Source organism: Narcine bancroftii, chromosome 11, assembly GCF_036971445.1.
Source record: "Narcine bancroftii isolate sNarBan1 chromosome 11, sNarBan1.hap1, whole genome shotgun sequence".
NCBI lineage: Eukaryota > Metazoa > Chordata > Chondrichthyes > Torpediniformes > Narcinidae > Narcine > Narcine bancroftii.
The window spans coordinates 104,250,253-104,271,887 of NC_091479.1; the positions used below are offsets into that span (position 1 = coordinate 104,250,253).

Consider the following 21,635-nt stretch of genomic DNA (forward strand, 5'->3'; position numbering starts at 1 on the left):
AATTGCTACTGAACACTCAATGAAAGGAGAAAAATTGGACCTTGCACAATTAAAATGTAATGGCTTCACAAATGGGAAACCAGGAGACTAGAGGCTGTGTTTGGAAAAGACGTAATTAAAAAGACGAACAGGGCTGGACTCTGACCTGATAAAAGTGAAGTTTAGCTAATTTCAAATTGTGAATAATTGACAGATTATTAAAAAAATAAACAAAATAACAGCCCACTGATAAATTCTGTGGAAACAGCTTGGCTCTAGTGCAGACCTGTGGCAACATTGACAGATAAACAGCTGTTGGCATTCAGGAGTAAAACTTTCATAGAAAGAGACTATTTGCCAAACAAAGCAACACTGATGAAAATATGTAGCTCCCCATCCATATTCTCCACATCAGCCAATGGTACCACACAAACTCAGAGGTATTGGAGGGACTCTGTGGGTCTGTCAACATTTCCTGTTGGGACTTTGGTGGATAAATGGTAAAAACCTTTCACTATTGGGGTAACCAAGGCCTGAACATTTATAGCTAAGGCAGTCTCCTGCAAGGACTTGCTGCAGCCAATTTGTGTGTAGTGAAACACAAAAGTCTATGGACACTCCGATTGTAGTAAAACTTCAGTAAATGCTGGAGGAACTGAGCCAGTCTCGCAGCATCCATAGGAGGAACAACACCACATCTTCCGTCTGGCCACCCTCCAGCCAGATGGCATTCGCATGGACTTCCCTGGTTTCCATTAACTCACACCTCCATCTTTGACCAGTCTCCTTTTGTGTATGTGCCTCTCTCCCTCTCTGGTTCAGACACCTGCCTGCTTTTTACTTCTGCCTTGGGGAAGAGGTCCGGCCCCAAATGTCAGTAATATATCTTTACCTCCAATGGATGCTGCGAGACCGGCTGAGTTCCTCCAGCAAGTGATGATTATTGCCTCAGAGCTCTAGAAAGAACCCTTTAGTTTGTTTGCGATAATGCCCAAAGAGCTCAGTTTAAGTTTTTGCTACTTTATGCTGAGTTCAGGGAGGAGGGTACCTCTGCATGCAGCCCAACCGGTTAACTCCAAAATCCACGCAGACTTGTGCAGGATGTAGAGAGGCCAGCGAAGCGTGGTTTAGCAACATGTCATACACAAGTGAAACCACAGTACGTTGGATCATTTTCAATCTCATGTTTGGGGGCTCCAAAGTGGGACTTTCGTTGACAAACCTTTGATGCAGAGAAGTTCAGAGGAAGAAGCAACACAAGATGATCTTGGGTACTTAGCTCGAACCCCTAACCCTTTCCCAGAGAAAATGGGCACTCTGGAAATCCCTGGACTATTTGGGACAGTATTGAGAACCTTCAGTTTAAATGTGGGGAACAGAGAAGCCCTTTACAAGCAACCACAAGAAGATGCCTTCTCACAAACAACTCAACCTCTAACCCCATCCGTGAGGGTCCAACCTTGCTCTCAACTACCACATTAGTATGAGCAAGGCAAGGCACCCAGAGAGCCAAGGAGCTATCTGAGGAGAACATAGAATTATGAAGGGCCTACATGAAACAGATAGGATGGACCCATTTCTCTTAACAATGGGGTTAAAAGTACTAATGAGTGTTGATTTAAAGTGACAAGTAGAAAGAATCTCAATCTAGAAGAACTCAGCAAGTAGAATAGTTGTAGTGAGAGAGAAAACTATTGCTAATGTTTTGAGCCAGAACCCTTCAGAGTTCATTGATCATTATTTTTCTTCCACTGTTGCTGCTCATCTGCTGTGCTCCTCCAGCAGGTTGTGTTTTGTTCCAGATTTGAGTGTCTGCAAGCCTCTCGTGTCTCTGGTAGAAGCATTTGAGGCTTTCTCCCAGAGTGATAGAGATGCTGCAACTCATTGTCTGAACTGCTGCTGGAGGAAGATATTCTCATCTCCTTTGAGGGGCGTTTGGCTGGTAGTTCCGAGCTGTGGTTGTGGGATTTGGCCCCAGAGGGTCCTCTTCAGCCAGTATATGCAATTTTGGTTTGTTTTTTTTTTTTAAAAATATATAAAAGTAAAATCAAACAGCAAGTGGTGCCAATAAAGGATTCCGAGCTACTCTTAACCCAGCTTTTGTGTCCTTGCTTGCCTGATTCCCACACTTACCCTGATTACACTCATGTGATCTGCCTTCACCTAGATTTATTTAAAGGCAGGGACACGACCAACCTTTTCCAGTTCTGCCGAGAAGTCGCTGACCCGAGATGCTCTCTGTTCTCTCCACAGTTGCCTGACCTGCTGAACTGTTTCAGCAGTTTCTGGTTTTAATTAAGCCACCAGCACCCAGTGTCCCTCCTTCGCACATTTACTGCAAATTGTGCATTTTCACATCCCAGCAATTGCAGCCTTTCAAATTAATTCACCCCCAGCTCAGGCAGTCACACAGAGAAAGCTGGGGCCCAGGGTGTGTGCACAGCTGCCAGCCAAGTTCTAAGTGCAGCCCCTCGTACAGATGTTCTGCACTGCATTAGCTGCACAGAAATGGCTGGCTTAGACTTCCTCAGATAGACATACAGATTTACGTTGAAAAGGCAGTCGAGTTACCCGCCGAGATCTCTTTACCTAGCACTTTGTTATTTAGTTCCAATTATTTCCACATTATCCACCTGTGTGTTTCATGCTGCAACTGAATGATTAGACGCCTAGAAACTTTCCGATTAGTGGAAGTGATCAGAATCAAACCCACAGCTGCTAGATCCTCGTTCCAAGAGAGGGGAATGATGCAGTCAACGCAAGCTCAGCAATTTGCACTTTGGCTCCCTGATCACCAAAATCCAATATGATCAGCCCTCTCCCTCCTCCTGCTCTCCCACATTTCAGGAGGGACGACAAGCTTATCCACACCTCAACAATAAAGGCAGCCACCTTGCATGAAAAAACAGGACACCACACAAGGGGGAACTCAGCCCATCAAATATGTGCTACCTCTTTTGAGGTAATTTAAGTAGCTTTTTTTTGCATCTTAAATATTCAAGGGAGGTGGGTGTTGCAGGGTAAACAGGCATGCCAATGCCAATCTCCAATTGTCCTCAAGAAGACAGTGGGGAGCTGGCTTTATGAACCTCTGCAGTCCTGGAGGTGCAAGTGTACAGACAATAGTGTTCAGGAGGGAGATTTTGACCCAGTTTTGAGGGTACATATCCCAGATAGGACTGCAGGAGATTTGGAGGGCAAAGATTTGGGGTGGGGGGGGGGAAAAAGAGGATGATGTCCCCCATGTTTGCTGCCCTTGGATTTCCAACTGATAGGGTGGAGAGTTTGGAAGGTGCTGACTGCGGAATCTCAGCCAGTTGCTGCAGTGCATCTTGTGTACAACACAAATCTGTTATGGACAGATGGCTGATTTTATTGGTCTTGTGGAATTAATCTTTGACCTTCCCCAATTTTTCAGCATCTTGGCTTCACATTAGAGGTCTTATAAAATTAAATTTAGATGTTCAGCACAGTAACAGGACCTTTGGCCACAAGCCCATACTGCCCAAATATCCCAACTAACCTACAGCTCCTGTATGCTTTGAAGGGAGGAGGGAAACGAGAGCATCCGGAGGAAACCCACCCAGACATGGGCAGAACATACAAACTCCTTACAGACCACACCAGGTTCTAACCCAGGTCATTGGCACTGTAACAGCGTTCCATAGTCCTAGATCAGATTGTCTGGCTTCTTCATTGCCTAAAGTACTTTAAATGTTCATTTCGTTGTCTGAATGCCACAATGTGCCAGTTTAAGTATCTGTAGTTCCAAACAAAATTATTCCAGTTTTGTTTCTACTCCAAGATTTACTACCTACATTAACAAGCTGCTTTCTTCCCTGTGTAACACCTGCCCAATGCATCTTACCTTGCTTTTCCCACCACCCCCCAACCTCTCCTCAAATGAGAGGAGCGATCAGCTGGCCTTTGCGTCGGGGACAAGCCACAGTCTCCTTCTTTTCCAGAGTGGAGGCATTCAATGATTAAAGTCATGTGGTTTTGGAAGATTGGTACAGTTTGCAATTGGGCAGGATGAGCTATTCTAGATGCATCATCCTCGCCTAGAAGAAATCAGGACAATCTACCATCCCAAGACCCTTACTTCAAGGTGGCACAGTTAGCGTAACATTGTTACAACACCACCCATCACAACCAGGGTTTGAATCTGCGCTGTCTGCAAGGAGTTTGTACATTCTTCCTCTGTCTGCATGGGTTTTCCCCAGGGGGCTCCGGTTTCCTCCCACCCTTCAAAACGTTGTAGGCCAATTGTGTGTAATGGGCAGCATGGGCCCGTGGGCCGAAAGGACCTCTTACCATGCTGAATGTCTAAATTTAACACTATAACAGACTCCTACTTTCACTGCAGAATCCAACATCTGCTGGCACCCATCCAAAACAAATATGAACTAAAAACACAATGCTAGAGAAACTCAGCAGGTCAAACCATGTACTTAGATAGGTAATTATCAAATCTGGTGGAATCCCCTGGAGAATGCATCTCCAGAGCAGCTGCAGGTGTCTGTGAGGGGATGTTCAGGTGGCAGCGCTGAAGGGGGTGTTCTGCCACCTGAAAGGTGCACAGCGGGGAGAGGTGCCTTGGAGCAAATGCCGGCTCCTGAGTCGGGGCAGGGGCAGCCATCTGACAGCTCGCCTCCCCGCTGCCGACAGCCCCTCCAGCGCAGGAGGGTGACCATCCAGCCCTGACGTCCCACACCGGCTGCTCCAGCCCTGACATCCCGCACCAGCCGCCCCAGCATCCTGCGCCAGCCGCCCCAGCCCTGACGTCTCGCGCCGGGGGACTGTCAGACAGTGGGAACAGCTAGGCGCCTGAAAGCTGCTAGCCACTTTGCCTGGTGCTGCTTTCAGGTGCAACGGGGGAATTCTCTGAGCCTACAGGAGGAGGATTAGGTAAGTGCTCCTTCTGGCCAGGTTCTCCACTTTCAGGTGGCCAACCGACAGCTGCATTGGGGTATTCTGGCCACCCGAGAGCAGCTTTCGATACATGTGCTTGAGCCCTTCATCGAGGTAGGACACATACCTGATGAAGAGCTAAGACCAGAAACATTGGTTCTGTATCTTTATCTTTGCTATACAAGGTTCACTGTGACCTGCTGAGTTTCTCCAGCATTACGTTTTTACTTCAAGCACAGTGTCTGCAGACTTTTACTTCCTTCAGACAAATATGAAACAAGCTACTGCAGAATGTCTATGAAATCTGCAAGGTCTGATCTAAAACTCCATTGCCTTGGAAGCACTTCCAGCATCTTCTGTTTTTGTCTTAAGATTCCCTGTAGGTTTATTCCCCCCCCCCCCCCCCAGATACAAGTTCAGCGATTCTATTATCCTGTTAGTTTTTAATTTGAGCTTGAGAGAGTGCCAGTACCTGGAGTCAGATGTCTCTCCCATTATTTCTTGCAACTGATCCACAAAGTGCACCAAATCCATCAGTCCTTTAACAGATGGCATCATTGGGTGGTCAGCTGAAGGCGTGTAGCTCTTGCCTCCGAGCTCCAAGGATCTAATGAAGGATGTTGCAGCCTTGGATGGGAGAAAAACAAAAATGAGGAGCATTAGAATGTTAAAGTAGCAGAGACTCGTTCAAACAGTCAATCCAGAGGGAAGGTCCAGGCAAGGGGGAAGTAATTCCAGAAATTCTACGCAACTCCCATGCTTGGCACTACTGGCTCAAGGATTGCCAGAATGAGACAAAATACCCCATGTAAATGAAATATCTTCATTGTCTCAGGATCTAACAGCACCTTCAGCAACGCTGCTGAGACACAGCTCTTTCCCACCGCCCCACAGGCCACAAATGCAGGACTGTCCAGGGATAGCGCCCATCCCACAAATAATTAAAGTTGGAGAACATGTCAAGGCACTTTACAGAATCATTAAACAAAAGGAGATCAGGCCACAAGGGGATAGGCTGGTTATTTTGGTTACTGCATCACTATTGGAGAAAAGGAGCTTCATAAATTGAACACGGGGGCACCTCAATGCTGCAGGCTTAAACCCTTGCTCCATTCCCCCCAAACCCATGATTGGAGTAGAACTTGCCAACACAATCCAATTTATAAATTCACTGATGCCACAAGGGCTATTGGCTAATTAATAGCCAATGAGGAGTCTGAATATAGGATAGAGAATCTGATCGTGTGGATAGAATAATCTTGCTCTTAATATCAGCAAGACCAAGGTGCATATTGTGGGCTTCAGGAAGGCAAGGCAGAGGAACCACATACCTGTCTTCATTGATTGGTCAGCAGTGGAGAGGGCTAGTACCTTCAAGTTCATCAAACACTACAGTACAGGCCCTTCAGCCCTCAATGTTGTGCCAACCCTTAGATTCCTTTTAAAAAGTACTAAACCCTCCCTACCCCATAACCCTCTTTTTTTCCCCCATCCATGTGCCTGTCCAAGAGTCTCTTAAATGCGCCTAATGTTTCAGCCTTCACTACTATCCTATAAATAAAAAAAAGTCTCCCCTCCCTTCATTTTGTACACATGCTCTGTTTGCTATTCCTGCCCTGGAAAAAAGGCACTGGCTGTCCACCCTGTCTATGCTTCTCATAATCTTGTAGGCCTCTATTAACTCACCTCTCATCCATCTACACTAAAGAGAAAAGTCCCAGCTCTGCTAACCTTGTTTCACAAGACTGGTTTTACAATCCAGGCAACATCCTGGTAAATCTCCTGCAAATCCAGATCAGAAGATCACTCCTGGAACCATCATATTAAGGCAATTGCGAGGAAGGTGAACCACTTTCTGTTTGGGGAGACTTTGCAAGTGGAATACTCGATTGAATTTCTGGTGGCTGTGGTGGAACCACTGTATAGCTATTAGCACTGTTTATATGAATGTACTGTATGGGTTGGCCCACCATCCCCTCCACACCTGTGACTCTTACCCTCAGAATCCCCATAAAGGTTGTTAAGCTCACACTCCTAACTCAGTATCTGCCTTAGAACCAGGCCAGCAACATGCAAGATGTACTGATGTCTAACGGTGATTAAAACCTATTAATCACAATGCACAGTCTAATGTGGTTAATCAATAGTGCTACACAGGTGTAAGGGGAAAGTAGAGTGACTGGTTGCAAAATAGCCTGGTTTGGAAACGTGTGCCCATGTACACACAAGGCTCAGACAGTGGCAAGCCTGTCCAAGTCCATCCTGGGCACTGACCTGTAATGTGGATTGTGGAGGATCATGTGCCTCTCCACCTGGAACCTGATGGGAAGTCTCATCACCTGCCAGTCAAGGTTGGACTCTGCCCACTCATTAGTGCACGCCTGACCAATAAAGATCCTTCCTGTGTTCAGACTCGTTGCTCTTTGAACCCACCAAACCTTGCCCAACAGGGCCTCAACTATTGAAGGCATCAACATGTGAGAAGGCAGCCAAAAGAAAAAAATCATAAAAGGAGCCCATCACCCTGGTCACAATCTGTCCCATTGCTACCTTCACACAGAAGCTAAAGTCCATCACATCTAGGTTCAAGAACAGTTATCAGGATCATGAACCTCCCTGTACTACTACAACAACCTACTCTGGGTCTATCGGCAGATTAATTTCCCCTATTGAAACGGTACTTTTTCCCTGCATGAACAGCAACTGTGAATATTCATCTCTCCTTTGACCTTTACAATCCTTCTTTCAATCTTGGCCCAAGATGGCAATTTAATTTCAACTGTGTGGCTGTAGCATGCAAGAATTTCAGTGCATCTGTACTTTACACTTGTGTACAAAATAAACGCAGATGTACCACAGAGACGAGGCAATTAGCAAAAAAAAACAAACAAAAAAAAAATCATACTTTTGTGCATCAAGGAATGCTGTAGGCTACCACATGGGGTTTGGCCAGTTGATACCAACAAGCCAAACCCCACTCATCCTGTGCTCACCAACCAAATATCTACATTTTAAAAGCTTCTGTTCTCAGCGTTAAACCTCTCCCTGATTCTGTGACCTCCTGAAGCCATACAAACATCAAATCCCGTGCTCCTCTGGTTCTGTATACTTACACACAGATTTTCAAACCGGCGACTGTACCTTCAGAATCCCCATAGGAATTCTCTACCAGTCATTCCCACAGACCTTTGGACATCTGTTCCAGTAAGAGCATGTCCCTCAATTCAAATTCAATGCTCCTTCCCTACCAGGAGACTCATGAAGTCTTACACCAGAGATGCACTATCAATAACTCAGGACTGAAGATACAGAACAATAAGCTTTTATTTACAATAAACAAAGGTCATCCTGTGCTGTGACCCAGGCTTTTTGGGAAGGGGTTATGGTGCTGGATCCTTTACACAGGGTCAAGAGGGAGGAGCCACGGGTACAGAACAGGACAGAGCCAGATAAATGAGGGTACAGCACTTCACCAAAACCAATTGCTCTATTAGAATACAAGAAATATGAGCAGGAGTCGGCCATCCGGCCCGTCGAGCCTGCTCCACCATTCAATGAGATCATGGCTGGTCTGCTCATCTCCACCTTCCTGCCATTTCTCTTAATTTTTCTACTATGCAAAAATCTATCCAACTTTGCCTTAAATACATTTACTGAGATAGCCTCCACTGCTTCAATGGGCAGCAAATTCCACAGATTCACCCTCGGAGAAAAGCAGTTCCTCCTCATCTCCATCCTAAATCTACTATCCTGAATCTTGAGGCTATATCCCCTACTTCTAGTCTTCCCCACCAATGGGAACAACTTGCCTACTTCTATCTTGTCTATGTCTTTCACAATTTTATATGTTTCTTCAAGATCCCCTCCCATTCTTCTAAATTCCAGCAAGTACAGTCCTGGACGACTATCTCACCTCATAGGCCAACCCCTTCATCTCTGGAATCAACTTAGTGAACCTCCTCTGCACCTCCTCCAAAGCCACTACATTCTTCTTCAAGTAAGGAGACTAGAACTGCATGCAGTTCTCCAGATGCGGTCTCACCAGTACCTTGTACTGTTGCAGCATAACCTCCCTGCTCTTAAATTCAATCTCTCCAGCAATGAAGGCCAACATTTCATTTGCATTATTAATAGCCTGTAGCACCTGCAAACCAACCTTTTGCGATTCTTGCACAAGCTCTTCTACACAGTAGCATGCTGCAATCACTTGCCATTTAAATAATAATCTCATCTTCCATTTTTCCTTCCAAAGTGGATAACCTCACATTTTTCAACATTGTGCTCCATCTGCATCTCTCTGCAGACTCGCTGTACCCTCTGCTCAATTTGCTTTTGCATTTACACTCAATTTAATGTCAATTTTCCAATCCATTTAGAGATCTGCTCTACCTGACCTCTGCGCTGTATTTTCACTGCTGAGAAGCTGAACTGCACACGAAACAAACTTTCTCCTATACCAAGATAAATGTGACACAGAACCTGGCTCAGTCTCAAGTCTTGCTCCAGATGGACAATCCTCTACACCCAAGGTCCTTTGGAAATGCAAGCTACTGATCAAGGAACACAGACTTTGCGATTCGAGGAAGTGACAGTGCTGCCTCACCAGGTACAACGACGTTTGCTTGCTGCTTGCTGCGTGCCGCAGGTGGGTGAAAGCAGCTCTACCAAGTCCTCGCTCAGGGAGGTTGAAGATACATGCCAGTGCCAGGTCACTCTTGGAGTTTACCAGCAAACTCAAATAATCACAAAGGAGCTTCCGCCAAAGTGGTACCATCTGCAACAGAGCACAAGCACACAAGGACCATCGAGTCAGAGTGTTTATAGCACAGAAACAAGCCCTTCGGCTCAACATGTCCATGCTTGCCAAGACAGGCACCCTCCGGTCGGAGGGCATTAACGTCGACTTCTCTGGTTTCTGCTAGCCTGCTCTCATTTCCTAGTCTTCTTTCCCCTCAGCTTTCCACCCCCTTCCCTTTTGTTTCACTGAGTCATACCGTCTCCCCTTGTTTGCTGCTGTGCCCTCCCTCCCTTCTCCACCCATTACCTCCTGCCTTTGTAACCACACCTTCCCCATACCCTTTCATTCTGACGCCTGCTGGCTTTTCATACTTCGATGAAGAGCTCAAGCCTGAAGCGTTGGTTTTGTATCTTTATCTTTGCTGTATAAAGGACACTGTTTCACTAGCTGAGTTTCTCCAGCATTGTGTTTTTACTTTAACCATGGTGTCTTCAGACTTTTGTTTTACTTCTGACCAAGTTGTCTAGCCAAGCTAGTCCCACTTGCCTGCATTCAACCCATAATCCCTTAAATCTACAAATTTTTCCTCCAAATGGAAATGTTTAAAAGCCTTAAACATTTAAAGCCCACTACCAGAAGGATCAAACACTCAGCTAATATTCCCAAACCACAGGCTGCAAAACAAGCAATGGGACAAATAGTTAAAGTGAAATGAAAAACTAATCAGAGGATCTGGGAGGGGAAAATAGACCCATTATTTAAACACATTTTAAATGCTGGAAGATTCGTTGAATGCTTAGAAACTAGTGTTGGTGTTAGAGTAGGAAGTCAGACACAATCTTTTACGATTAGAATGCGCCACATTATTTTCAAGGGTCTGTGCAAACTGGACAATGGTTAAAAGCAGGAAACAGAAACGACCATAAAGCTGTCAGCTCAGAGGCTTGTTTGTATGATATTATTCCTGGAATGAAGGGGGAAGATAAGAAATATTTGACGGCTCTTGGACTGTACTCCTTGGAGTTCTGAAGAATGAGGGGAAAACTCCTAAAAGCATTTTGAATGCTGAAGGACCTGGACAGAATAAATGTAGCAGAGTTGTTTCCCACGATAGGAGAGTCCAGGACAAGAGGACACAACTTCAGGATAGAAGGGTGCTCATTTAAAAGTGATGCAGAGGAATTTCTTTAGCCAGAGAAGGGGGAACCTGTGGAATTTGCTACCACGGGCAGCTATGGAGGCCAGGTCATTGGGTGTATTCAAGGCAGAGATTGATAGGTATCTGAATAGTTAGGGTATCAAAGGTTAAGGGGAGAAGGCAGGGGAATGGGATAATGGATCAACTCATGATGGAATGGCAGAATAGCCTACTGCTCCTATATCCCATGGTCTAATTGCTGTTTGGTTTGAACTCGGCTTTAAACACTTTGATTCATTCTAAATGAAGCAAACAAACTGGCTGTTTTCTTGCCTTGAAACCACCCACAGTTTTCCCTTTCTTTTAAGAAAAGGGCTTCTTTCTCAAGCTCCATGTGGTGTTATGCTTTGCGATTAATATTTCCACTGGGGGCTTTTAACCTTCCAGTTCCCTAATCTACAAGTTTTCTGGTTATTTACTTTACATCTCTGCAGACTTCCTAATAAAATGAGAAGCCACTCAGATCTTTTCATTAGTCTCAGAGTGAGGTTACAGCCAAACTGAACTCCTTTCAATAGCAAAACTCAACACTGGAGAAACTCAGGACGCAAGACAGTTATGCATATACACACCTCAATGAAGGGCTCAAGCCCAAAACGCCAGTTATGTATCTTTATATTTGCTACATAAAGGGCACTGCTTGACCTGCTGAGTTTCTCCAGCACTGTGTTTTTACTTCAACTACAGTGTCTGCAGACATTTGTGTTTTATTCCTTTTGATGGTGTCAACATCTCAGAGGATCTGTTCTTCCAGCATCACAGAGTTTTAAAATGAAAAATCCAAAACAAGGTTGTAAATTTAACCAAAAAAAATGTTCCCACTAAAACAAAAATCTCAGTGGTGATCTAGAACTGGCTCAAGCTTACCCACTCCCTCAATGGTGCTGCATGGCAAGTAAAGGAAACCTTCTGGTGAAGTTGGTAAAGGACAACTGCTCTGGCCAAGTCTACTCAATCTCTCTTTCTGGGGAGAACCAGCCATTCCCAAAACCAATCCAGTCAATCATTGCAGCAGTCCCTCTATGGCAGGGGTTCCCAACCTAGGATACAAGTACCCCCAGTGGAACATTTGCATTTTTCAGGGGAGTACATTGGGTCTGAGAGAATAACAACTACTGTACAATAAGTGGTGTTGTAATCTGCAGATTACACAATGTCATGTTTTTTTTTTTTAAAATCCTTAATTTTTTAGGGGTACTCGGAAACCTATAAAAATGCCCAAGAGGTACAGAGGAACAAAAAGGTTGGGAACCCCAGCTCTATGGGATGTCAACTCCTTTTCTACTCAGATGAACCTTTTTAAGGGAGGGTAGCAGTTAAACTTTTTTTTTTCTTTTCCCACAAGCTTGTATTGATGGAGCATTGGTGCAGAGATTCTGATCTGAGATTCAAGAACTCAAATTCTCTAGAACTCCGATCAATCATGTCAAATTTATTATCATTATGTACATGATCTCACTTACAACCAAGAATTTTTTCCTGCTGGCCACTCAGAATTTAAATTTATCAACAGTTAAAAAACTATACTAAGAAAAGATGTGTACAAAAGAGATGGAAACTAAGAAATGTAAATAAAATGAGTGTGCAATACAGAAAGTAATTATTCGAATATAAATAATGTGGAAAATAGGAGTCTGATTGAGATTGCAGTTGAGGAGTCTGATTATGGAGGGGTTCCCGAGCCCAGTGGTAAGAGTCTTGAGGCACCGATACCTCTTTCCTGATGGCAGCAGCGAGAACAAAGCATGCGCTGGTGATGTGGGTCCTTGCTGTTGCTCTCCGACAGCAGTGTTCCCTGTAGATGTTCTTGGGGGTGGGGATGTACTGGGCTAGGACCACTACCTTTTGCAGAGCTTTGCACTCAGGAACATTGGTGCCACTGCTCCCTCACTGTCATTGTGTCAAACTTTGAATTCCCTCCCAAACAGCCCCATGGAAATACCTTCTCCAGAACGACTGCAGTGGTCCAAGGTAGCTCATCCTCAACGTCAAGGCTTTTTTGGATGAGTCAGGAACAAGCAAGGAAGATCGCTACCTACCTCATCTTCCAACTTATTCCTATGACAAGAGTTCACTAACACAATGCAACCACTGACAAAGTTCATTTCTCCCAGATCTTTGCCTCACCTCCAAAATGGATTGGCATCGTTCAGTGGCTGGTGAAGGGGGTGCTGAGGGAACAATGTTCTCCGGAGAACCAGTTATGAAGTCCAGCAATTCATCCTGAAGAATTCTGCATTTAGTAACTCTAATCACATAAAATTAGCAACACTTGAACAATACATCATCAAATAAAATCTACTGCAACCCAAGACCATAGGCAAGGAAGGGAAATGTCCTTTCCTGAAGGAAATGAGTGAACCAGATGGGTTCCACCAACAATCCACTAGTCTAGTTGTCAGTGCTGCAGTGATGAAATTATTCCCAATTTAAGTTTATTGAACCAAAGGTTACATCCCAAAGTTGGGAGCAATTGTGGAATGCACCCAGGAGAGACCACTGTTTCACCTATTATAGCTGTTCCTGTGTTAATCAGTGCACCGTGCTTGCTTATTGTAGAGGGGGTGGCGGATACTGTTTGTTTAAAGTGCCACTTGCAAAACGAAGGTATCAGTGATTTATCAGAAGGCGTGATTAATAGTGATTAACAACTGTCAGGTGTGCATGACTTGTGTGTTACTGTGTGCATTCCCTGTTGAGAATTTCCAACATGTACAATCTCAATGCTTTTCAAACTTTTTCTTTCCACTTACATACCACTTTATGCAATCCCTCTACCATCGGTGCTCTGTGATTAGTAAGGGATTTCTTAAGGTGGTACACCAGTGGAAAGAAAAAGTTTGAAAACCTCTGTTTTAATCGTCCCTCATTGACTCGTTATGTGCAGGGTTTCAGAACTCCAAAGGAAATGAACCAATGACAATTTTTTATCAAGCAAAATATTTCTGAAACAATTGGGTGTAGAGCAGTGGTTCTCAACCTTCCCTCCCACCCACATCCCCCCTTAAGTAATCCCTTACTTATCACAGAGCACTATGGCATAGGAAATACTTAAGGTGGACTGTGAGTGTATTATTTCATTTAGTGTGAATGTCACGAACAGTTAAAACAGACTGCAGCCATTCACAGCTTGTGGTGAGCCTGGATGGCTGTAGTCTACAAACAAAGTTGATCTCTGAAGGAAGAGAAAGAACAATGGCTGTTTATTCAGAAAAAAAAACAGATGGTGAGAGTCAGGTGATTGGGACACAAAGAAACAGGATTCATTATTGACCACCTGCCATCTGATAAACAGAGGTGGAGTGATTCTGAAATGGATAATTGAGCTGATTCTCCTTGTCAGGGATATATTAAACCACTATGACTATTGTAATAGTCATTTTGATTGACCTATACCCGAGTAAAGGAAAAGGAGAATTCCTGCATTGTGATGGTCATTTCAACTAACCGTGCCCAGGGTTTGGAAGCTTAGTGAAGTCACACATTTAGATTCCCCTATGCAAGGAAAATGGGAGTTGTGACAACCATTTGTTTGAAAGGACATTTCTCCAGAAGTAACTCGACAAGGATTTGAGAGTTTTATGCAGTCTGATCGCTCCTTCTCTCACTTCCTTTGATTATTTCTGGCATCAGTTTAAAAGTTCTGAGTTTCACAGGGTTTCTGAACTTTGAAATGACTTTTCAGAATTGTGCCCAAGCTGTAGTGATTTGGATATCACTCACACAACCACCCCCACCACACCACAGTTGGGGTTAAGTTAACTGTTATATTATTAATAAATATATATATTATATATATTTTTTTTTTTTAAAACCCATCTTGGTGAATTTCTATTGCTGCTGGTCTGCAATACAACAGTGGAAATAAGAAGTTTGAAAACCACTGATGTACATGAAGATTAATAACCCATGTCCAGGACGTTGCTTTTTAAGCCCTTCGAACTGCTTCGCACCATCACAGAAGGAAACCAGAGCAGCCGGGGAGATCCCACAGTAACAGGGAGAGCGTGAAGTTCCTATGCCACACAGTGACGCATTCTGTAGAATTTGAAGGGCACAGGCAAACCTGCCTCACAAGGGAGTTTTCACATCCCCCTGATGACTGCTCAGGTTTCCTCCCATAGCCCAAAGATGCCCACTGTTCTGCAAATGGACCTCTGCAAACTGCCCCAAGTGCAGGTGAGTGGTACACTGTCTGTATCCCTTGACATCTACAGACACACCACTGAAGGCACCCCGCCAGGTGTGCGGGACAGGAACAGCTCCATGCAGGACTGGGGGAAAAAAAATGCAAAGGGTTGTGAATGCAATCAGGTCATCAGAACCCCCATCACCATCCTGCCCCAACTCCCCTCCTCTGTCCATCTTGAATCGCAGCCAACACATTAAAAGACTCATTCTACCCCAACTACCCTTTCTTCACCCCCTTCCCATCAAGAGGTTTCATGGGCGAGAGTGCAAACCATCAGAGTCAAATGTTTTCTACTATTATCAAATTGTCCTAACTGCTCTCTCGAAATCTGCACCATTTCACTTGCAATATAATGCAAGAGGAGTTTAACTTGACTGCTCACAAAACAAACTTTATCACTGCATCTTGGTACACACATCAAAATTCAAATTGATTCTTCATTTAAACTTCTTCCCATTACTACTCTATCTGATCAGAATGTCTTCTCAATATTCGTTCCTCCCCCACTCCCCCAAATAGTACTTACTGCAGGCAGCATTTCCCCAATGTCGTCCACTGCATTCTGATCAGCACAAATCCTGTACACATCAATCAGGTCCACCGAATTACTCCTGCTCAGCAGGGACTGGTACATTCCTCGTACTTTGTCGTATCCTTCAGGTAGCCCTGTCGACTCACTCCGCAGCCCAAGCTTCCCCCGAAGTAAGCACTTCCACATCAAGAGCAACTCACTCAAAACTATGGTGAATTCTCCCAAGGTCTAAAGGAATAAGAGGAAAATTTCAACTGCAAAAGTTGTGCACTTCATTGAAGGGAAAGCGATTCAAATTATGTCACAAATTGCAAAGATATTTCAAGAACTTCAAACTTAATTCCATCAATGAGGCAGAGCCTTTGAATCCCACCTTTTGACATTTTCACACTGGATGCAGGGAAATGGACCTCCATTCCTCAGTACTATGCTAGCATCGGCTAAGTGCATGTTCTCCAGTCTCTGGAGTGTGAGAGACCACCAATCACGGACCCATAAGATTGATCTCTTTGGCATTTTGGAATTTTTTTATTTTTTTTTAATTTTTTTTATATATAAATAAATGTACATCACTGACAAGGTCAGAATTTATTTCCCAAATCCAATTTCTTCCTGATTGGCAAATCTTGAGGTCAAAGGGAAGTTTATAGTTAACCAAAATTGTATGGATCAAGAATCAGACTGGGCAAGAATGACAAAGTAATGAACCAGATTGAAATGTTATAATTAGAGTACTTTGAGGTCACTAGTACAGATTTCTCCCCTCCCACCCCAATCACAATCACTGAAATTTAGATAATTAAAAAAAATTAAATTCAAGATTCAATTTATTGTCGTAGTAATAAAACATTGTCATATTACATGAAATTCCTTTTTGCCTGCTGCAAGGCAGTCAGATTCACCACTGGCAGGAATTGCCAAAGAGCCTCTTACAGTGAGAGCGAGTGAATGAGTGAATGAAATGTAGCCATACAGTACGTTAACAGGCCCTTTTACACCCAATTAACCTACAACCCTAGTACATTTTAAACAGTGGGAGGAAACCAAAACACCTGAACGAAACCCACACAGAAATGGGGAGAATGTACAAACTCCTTACAGACCAGATTCCAACCCCAATAGCTGGCGCTGTAACAACATTTATGTTAACTGTGCCACTGAGTCATTGCTCTAATAGAATTTAAACTCATTCCCTGGATCATTGTCTCAAACATTTGGCTACTAGTTCATTTAGTTATCACAGTCACACGTATACCCAAACACATCACAGGATCTAAACCATAGGGGGGGGGGGGGGGGGCGGGGGGGGGAATGGGTGGCAGAAATGAGGGGTTAGGACTCCTAAACATCCAGAATGATAGAAGCATAGAGATGAGGAAGGATTCCCAAGTTTAAAGCAGGATCAAGATCAGTTGGGTCAAGGAGTAGCAAATGGAATTTGACAAGTGAGGTGTTGCACTCTGGCAAGTCAGAGCAGAGTGGAAGACAAATGGCAGTGTCCTGGAGAGTGCTGTAGAACAGAGTATCCAGGGTACAGATGCAACATTCCATGAAAGTATCAGAATTTATTGTCACGAAATCAGTTGTTTTGTGACAGCGTCACAGTGCAAACATTCATACAAATGACCTCACAACAATAAATAAAAATAATGAATGAAAAGTCAAAGTTTTTTTTGCTCCTGATCATTCAGGAATCTGATGGCAGAGGGGAAGAAACTGTCCTTGTGACGGTGAGAGCTCACATTCAGGCTCTTGTACCTTTTTCCTGATGGCAGCAGTGTGAAGAGGGCATGGCCTGGGTTCTTGAGGATAGAGGCGGTTTTCTTAAGACACCACCTCTTGTAGATGTCCTCAATGGAATGAAGACCAATGCCCGTGATGTTGCATGCCGTTAACAACCCTCTGTAGTTTTTCCTGTCCTGAGCATTGGCACCTCCATACCAGAGAGTGATACAACCAGACATAAGTTGGAGTTAATTTTGTATCATTGAGCACTCTTGCCTTCAGGTTTAGTACAAATTTGGGACCTCACAATTTAGCTATACAAGGTACTAGTGAAACCACTTAGTACTGTGTGCAGTTCTGGTCACCCAGCTCTAGGAAGGTCATCAGTAAATCAGAAGGGATGGAAAGCAGATTCAAGATTTTTTTTTATTGACATCTGACCAAAGAAATGTAATATTACACAAGATTGCATTTCGCCTGCTCCAAAGCAGACAAAGATTTACAATCAATGAAAATTTCCCAGTACCTTACAGTCAGAGAAAGGGAAGTAAAAGAGAGTTCCTCCATGAGCATCCATGGATTCACCTCAAGCATTCCCATAGCTGCACAGACTTCAGTCCAAACCTCGGACACGATTAGGAACCAACCCATCAGTGTCCGAGGCCCCTTAGGAGCTCCTCCCAGTCTCAGCATTTGTCAGGATTGGCAGGCTTGAGCTAAAGGGCGAGGCAGAGTCTTGTTCACTGGAGTGTGCGAGGTGGAGTGGTAATCTCAGCGATTTATAGAAATCACAAAGAGCATAGATAAAGGCAATGCTCACTGCCAATGGCCTCAAATTAGGGACCCCATTCCTTGGATAGCAATAATCAAAAGATTCAACAACCTAGAGCAGGAGATCGTTCATCTTCCTTTTCATCAAGTACTACATCTTACCTCTTTGTTTATCTGTGCCATGGCAAGCTGTAGAACCAATAGCATGTTCTCTGCACCACAAACTATTGTCCTCTCCCGCTCTGGTACCCGGCACCATTCTCTCCGAAATCTCCTTATCAACTCTAACACTCTGCGCTGACCAGAATTCATGACCCTAAGTAAAAGAAGAAAATATACCCCAATAGATTAAGCAGACATTTAAATGGTGACAATGCAAGATATTTTAAAAATCAGCAGTGCGACCAAGGAGAGATGCCAAAATAGGGTGGGGACCTCTGGTGCAAACCATGTTCTCCTTTCATGAAATAAGCCCTCCTGTGCACAGGAATTTCCAAAGGGAATGCAAACTTGAGAGGATTTCAGAAACAGGCCCTTCTGTCCACCACGTCCACAAGTATGCCTCTATACCAATCCCACATAGCCCATCTCTACAGTTCTACAATACAAAAACATTTACAGGACAGGCTGAAAGCTTTTAACATGTTAAAGTTACCAAAAAAATCTAGATACAACATGAGACAATGTTAGCTAATAAGGATTCAAATATTTTGCAAGGGAAATTTGCAGAACCAAGATGTTATTGACTTAATGGAATGACAATTAGACTAGTCTTGGAACAATTTGAGGTTGTACCAAATGATACACAACATTGGTGACAATACTGGCAAATATTTCATGGAGTTGCTTATTCTGTATCACATTAAGAACTCAATGACAAAATGTGGTAGCGAATGGGTTAGTGGAAGAAATAGATTCTTCCAGATTCTTTTTCCATTAATGCACGAGATGCAGGTCAGTCTCACAAGAAATTATATTTAGCTGCCCTTGAAACAAGGCCCCATTTCAGAAGGGCACTGAAAGACTATCACCTTGGGTGGGTGTTGAGTAACATCTGACCAGGCAAGATGGCAAGCTCACTTCCCTGAAGAATATTAATAAAATAGTTTACATGAAAATTATCTCAGGTTATGGTCATTTTCTTCATTCTGCCCTTTAAGTGATAGACTTATTGAATGAAACTTCCAAATTCTGTGAGGTAATGTTGCAGCTCTATAAACTCTGGTTAGACCACAGGCAACAATGTGTTCAGTTCTGGTCACCTCTTTACAGGAAATGACATAGAAGCTATGGAGAGGCAATTTATCTGGACAATGACTGGATTGGAGAAAATGTCATCAACAATTCTGGGGCATTTCTCTTTGAAGCAATGGAGGATGAGAAGAAATTTGATGGAGGTCTACAAGATTAAAAAGGTGTTAGATAAGGCAGACAGTCTGTGCGATTTTCCCCAAGGTGAGAGTAGCACACCCTAAAGGACATCTGAACAAGATGACGGAGGAATATTTAGGGGAGACATCAGGGGCGTTTAAAAAAAACTGAGTGGTGGGTGCCTGAAATGCTTTTCCAGGGGTGATGGAGGAAGCTGGTACAATAGGGATATTTAAAAGACTCAGGCAGGAAGAACAATAGAGGGGTATGCATGCAAGGTAGTGAATGTTTAGTTGGTTGAGTAAGTTTCTATCAGTCAGCACAACATCGTGGGCTAAAGGGCCTGAACTGTAATATTCCCTGATCAGACACTGGAGGAAGTAATGATTCACTAGCACTTACAACAGGAACTGTTTAACACCGACTGTAGTTTGGATGACTACTTTACAGAATCTTCAGTCATGTCTATCACTTCAATATCACCTTTACGACCTTCTCCCTCCTGCACTTGTGGTGAAGGATCAACATCCACTTTTTGTCCAGACGCATTGCAGTCCTTGGGACTCAGCATTGAATTTTACCTGCAATACAACTCAAACTTTCCCCTCTCTGTGGATACTGCCAGATCCAGTAAGGAGCTCCAGCACTCACTGATCCTGCCTTTTGCACTATCTGTTGCCCATGCTCTCCTTCTATATGCATCTCCCCCAACCAGATCAATAACTAGCAAGCATTCTGTGTCACCTGGACCAGTGTTTCTCAACTCCCACCCCCGCCCCCCCCGCACTCACATACCACCTTAATCCATGACTAACCACAGCACCTATGACATCTTGTGGTTAGCAAGGGATTAAAGTGGTATGTGAGCACGAGGGAAAAAAAGTTGAGAACCATTGACGTGGATCATCTCAGCCTCCTCCCCATCACAGAAACAGACCAGGTCACATACAAGCTGCAATTCACCAATAGAAACACTTCTGCACCAGATAAAAACCACCAAGATCAGGAGTCTGAAATTCAGGACATATATTAATTAGATCCTTAGTTGCTCCAGGATCAGCAAGGCCAGCCAGGCGCTGGGGAGACTGCGTACCAGAGTTCTCAGTCAACACAATGTCCGCATCTCCACAAAGCTGGAAGTCTACAGAGCTGTGGTCACCCCTTTACTCCTATATGGATGAGAGACCTGGACTCTGTTCCAACATCACATTAGACAACTGGAGAAATTACACATGCACGTTCTCCATTCCATCCTTGGCATCCATTGGCAAGACCAAATCTCCAACCTGGAGGTCTTGTGTCGTGCAAAGTCCACCAGCATGGAGTTCCTGATCATCAGAGCCCAGATGCAGTGGATGGGACACATCATCAGAATGAACGACACCTTACGTCTCGCCAGCTGCTCTATAGTGAACGGAGGACCAGAAGGAGATGTCATGCTCATCCACACAAGCTCTATAAAGGAAAACCCTATGCTACCATGGCATCCAAGAGAACTAGAAGCTGTGGCAGCTGTCAGTTCCCATTGGCGAGCCCTGTGCGATGAAGCCTACACCAGTTTTGAAGACAAGCAGTGCCAAAAGCTGGTGGAGGACCATGAATGGCATCGCAGAGCAGCAGTCACAGTTATTACAACGGACTTCCAGTGCCCCCATTGCTCTAGACTCTGCGCTTCTAGACTGGGTCTGTAAAGTCACCTTCGTGAATTGGGACGACCAATATTTGAAAGACGTCTACATTTTTTGCCATTCTAACAAAACGACCCAAGCCAAGCCTCTTTAGATCTATCAACACAGAGCTTCTCTCCAGTCTTGACTTTCCAACGAGTTTTGAAACCAAATCCAACCCCACCCGCCCAACTACTCGACAGTTTAAACAGAGCAACTGTCAATACCTACTCGCTCTCTCCCCGACGCGATAGCAGCTCAAATACGAACAACTTCGCAATCAGAGAAGTCCCATGCGAGTTCTCTTCGCTCCATTTTATTGGATGAATGTGGTTCGGTTGGAAGATTAGATTATCTTTGTTAAAGAAACCCACCGGAAAATCTTCTCGCAATCTCTCGTGAAAACTCCAGAAGGCTCAGCACTGGAGCAGTGACTGCCTTTTATCTTCTCTGGGGATTGCTTGACTTGCCAACTTTCTCCAGCGTTTCCATTCACTCCACCATCTCACCTTAACTGTAACAACCAGCTCATTTAAAAGTCCCGGGCCAGT

The 21,635-nt window shown here is 44.1% G+C and overlaps 1 protein-coding gene across 13 annotated transcripts in view; it reads right to left on the bottom strand.

The window, feature by feature from the left end:
* parpbp (PARP1 binding protein) overlaps window positions 1–21,635 on the bottom strand; it is a 139,289-nt gene that overhangs the window by 81,580 nt on the left and 36,074 nt on the right. For 11 of the 13 annotated variants that reach the window (XM_069904389.1, XM_069904393.1, XM_069904391.1 and 8 more), the window contains 5 exons: window positions 18,209–18,362; window positions 15,545–15,778; window positions 12,954–13,049; window positions 9,494–9,664; window positions 5,363–5,517 (listed from right to left, as the gene is read on the bottom strand). In XM_069904389.1, the coding sequence (XP_069760490.1) occupies window positions 5,363–5,517; window positions 9,494–9,664; window positions 12,954–13,049; window positions 15,545–15,778; window positions 18,209–18,358 (806 nt within the window). In that variant the 5' untranslated portion in view covers window positions 18,359–18,362. Of the gene's footprint in view, window positions 1–5,362; window positions 5,518–9,493; window positions 9,665–12,953; window positions 13,050–15,544; window positions 15,779–18,208; window positions 18,363–21,458; window positions 21,621–21,635 lie in introns of those variants that run through there. The other 2 variants (XM_069904394.1, XM_069904397.1) reach the window with 2 other exon arrangements.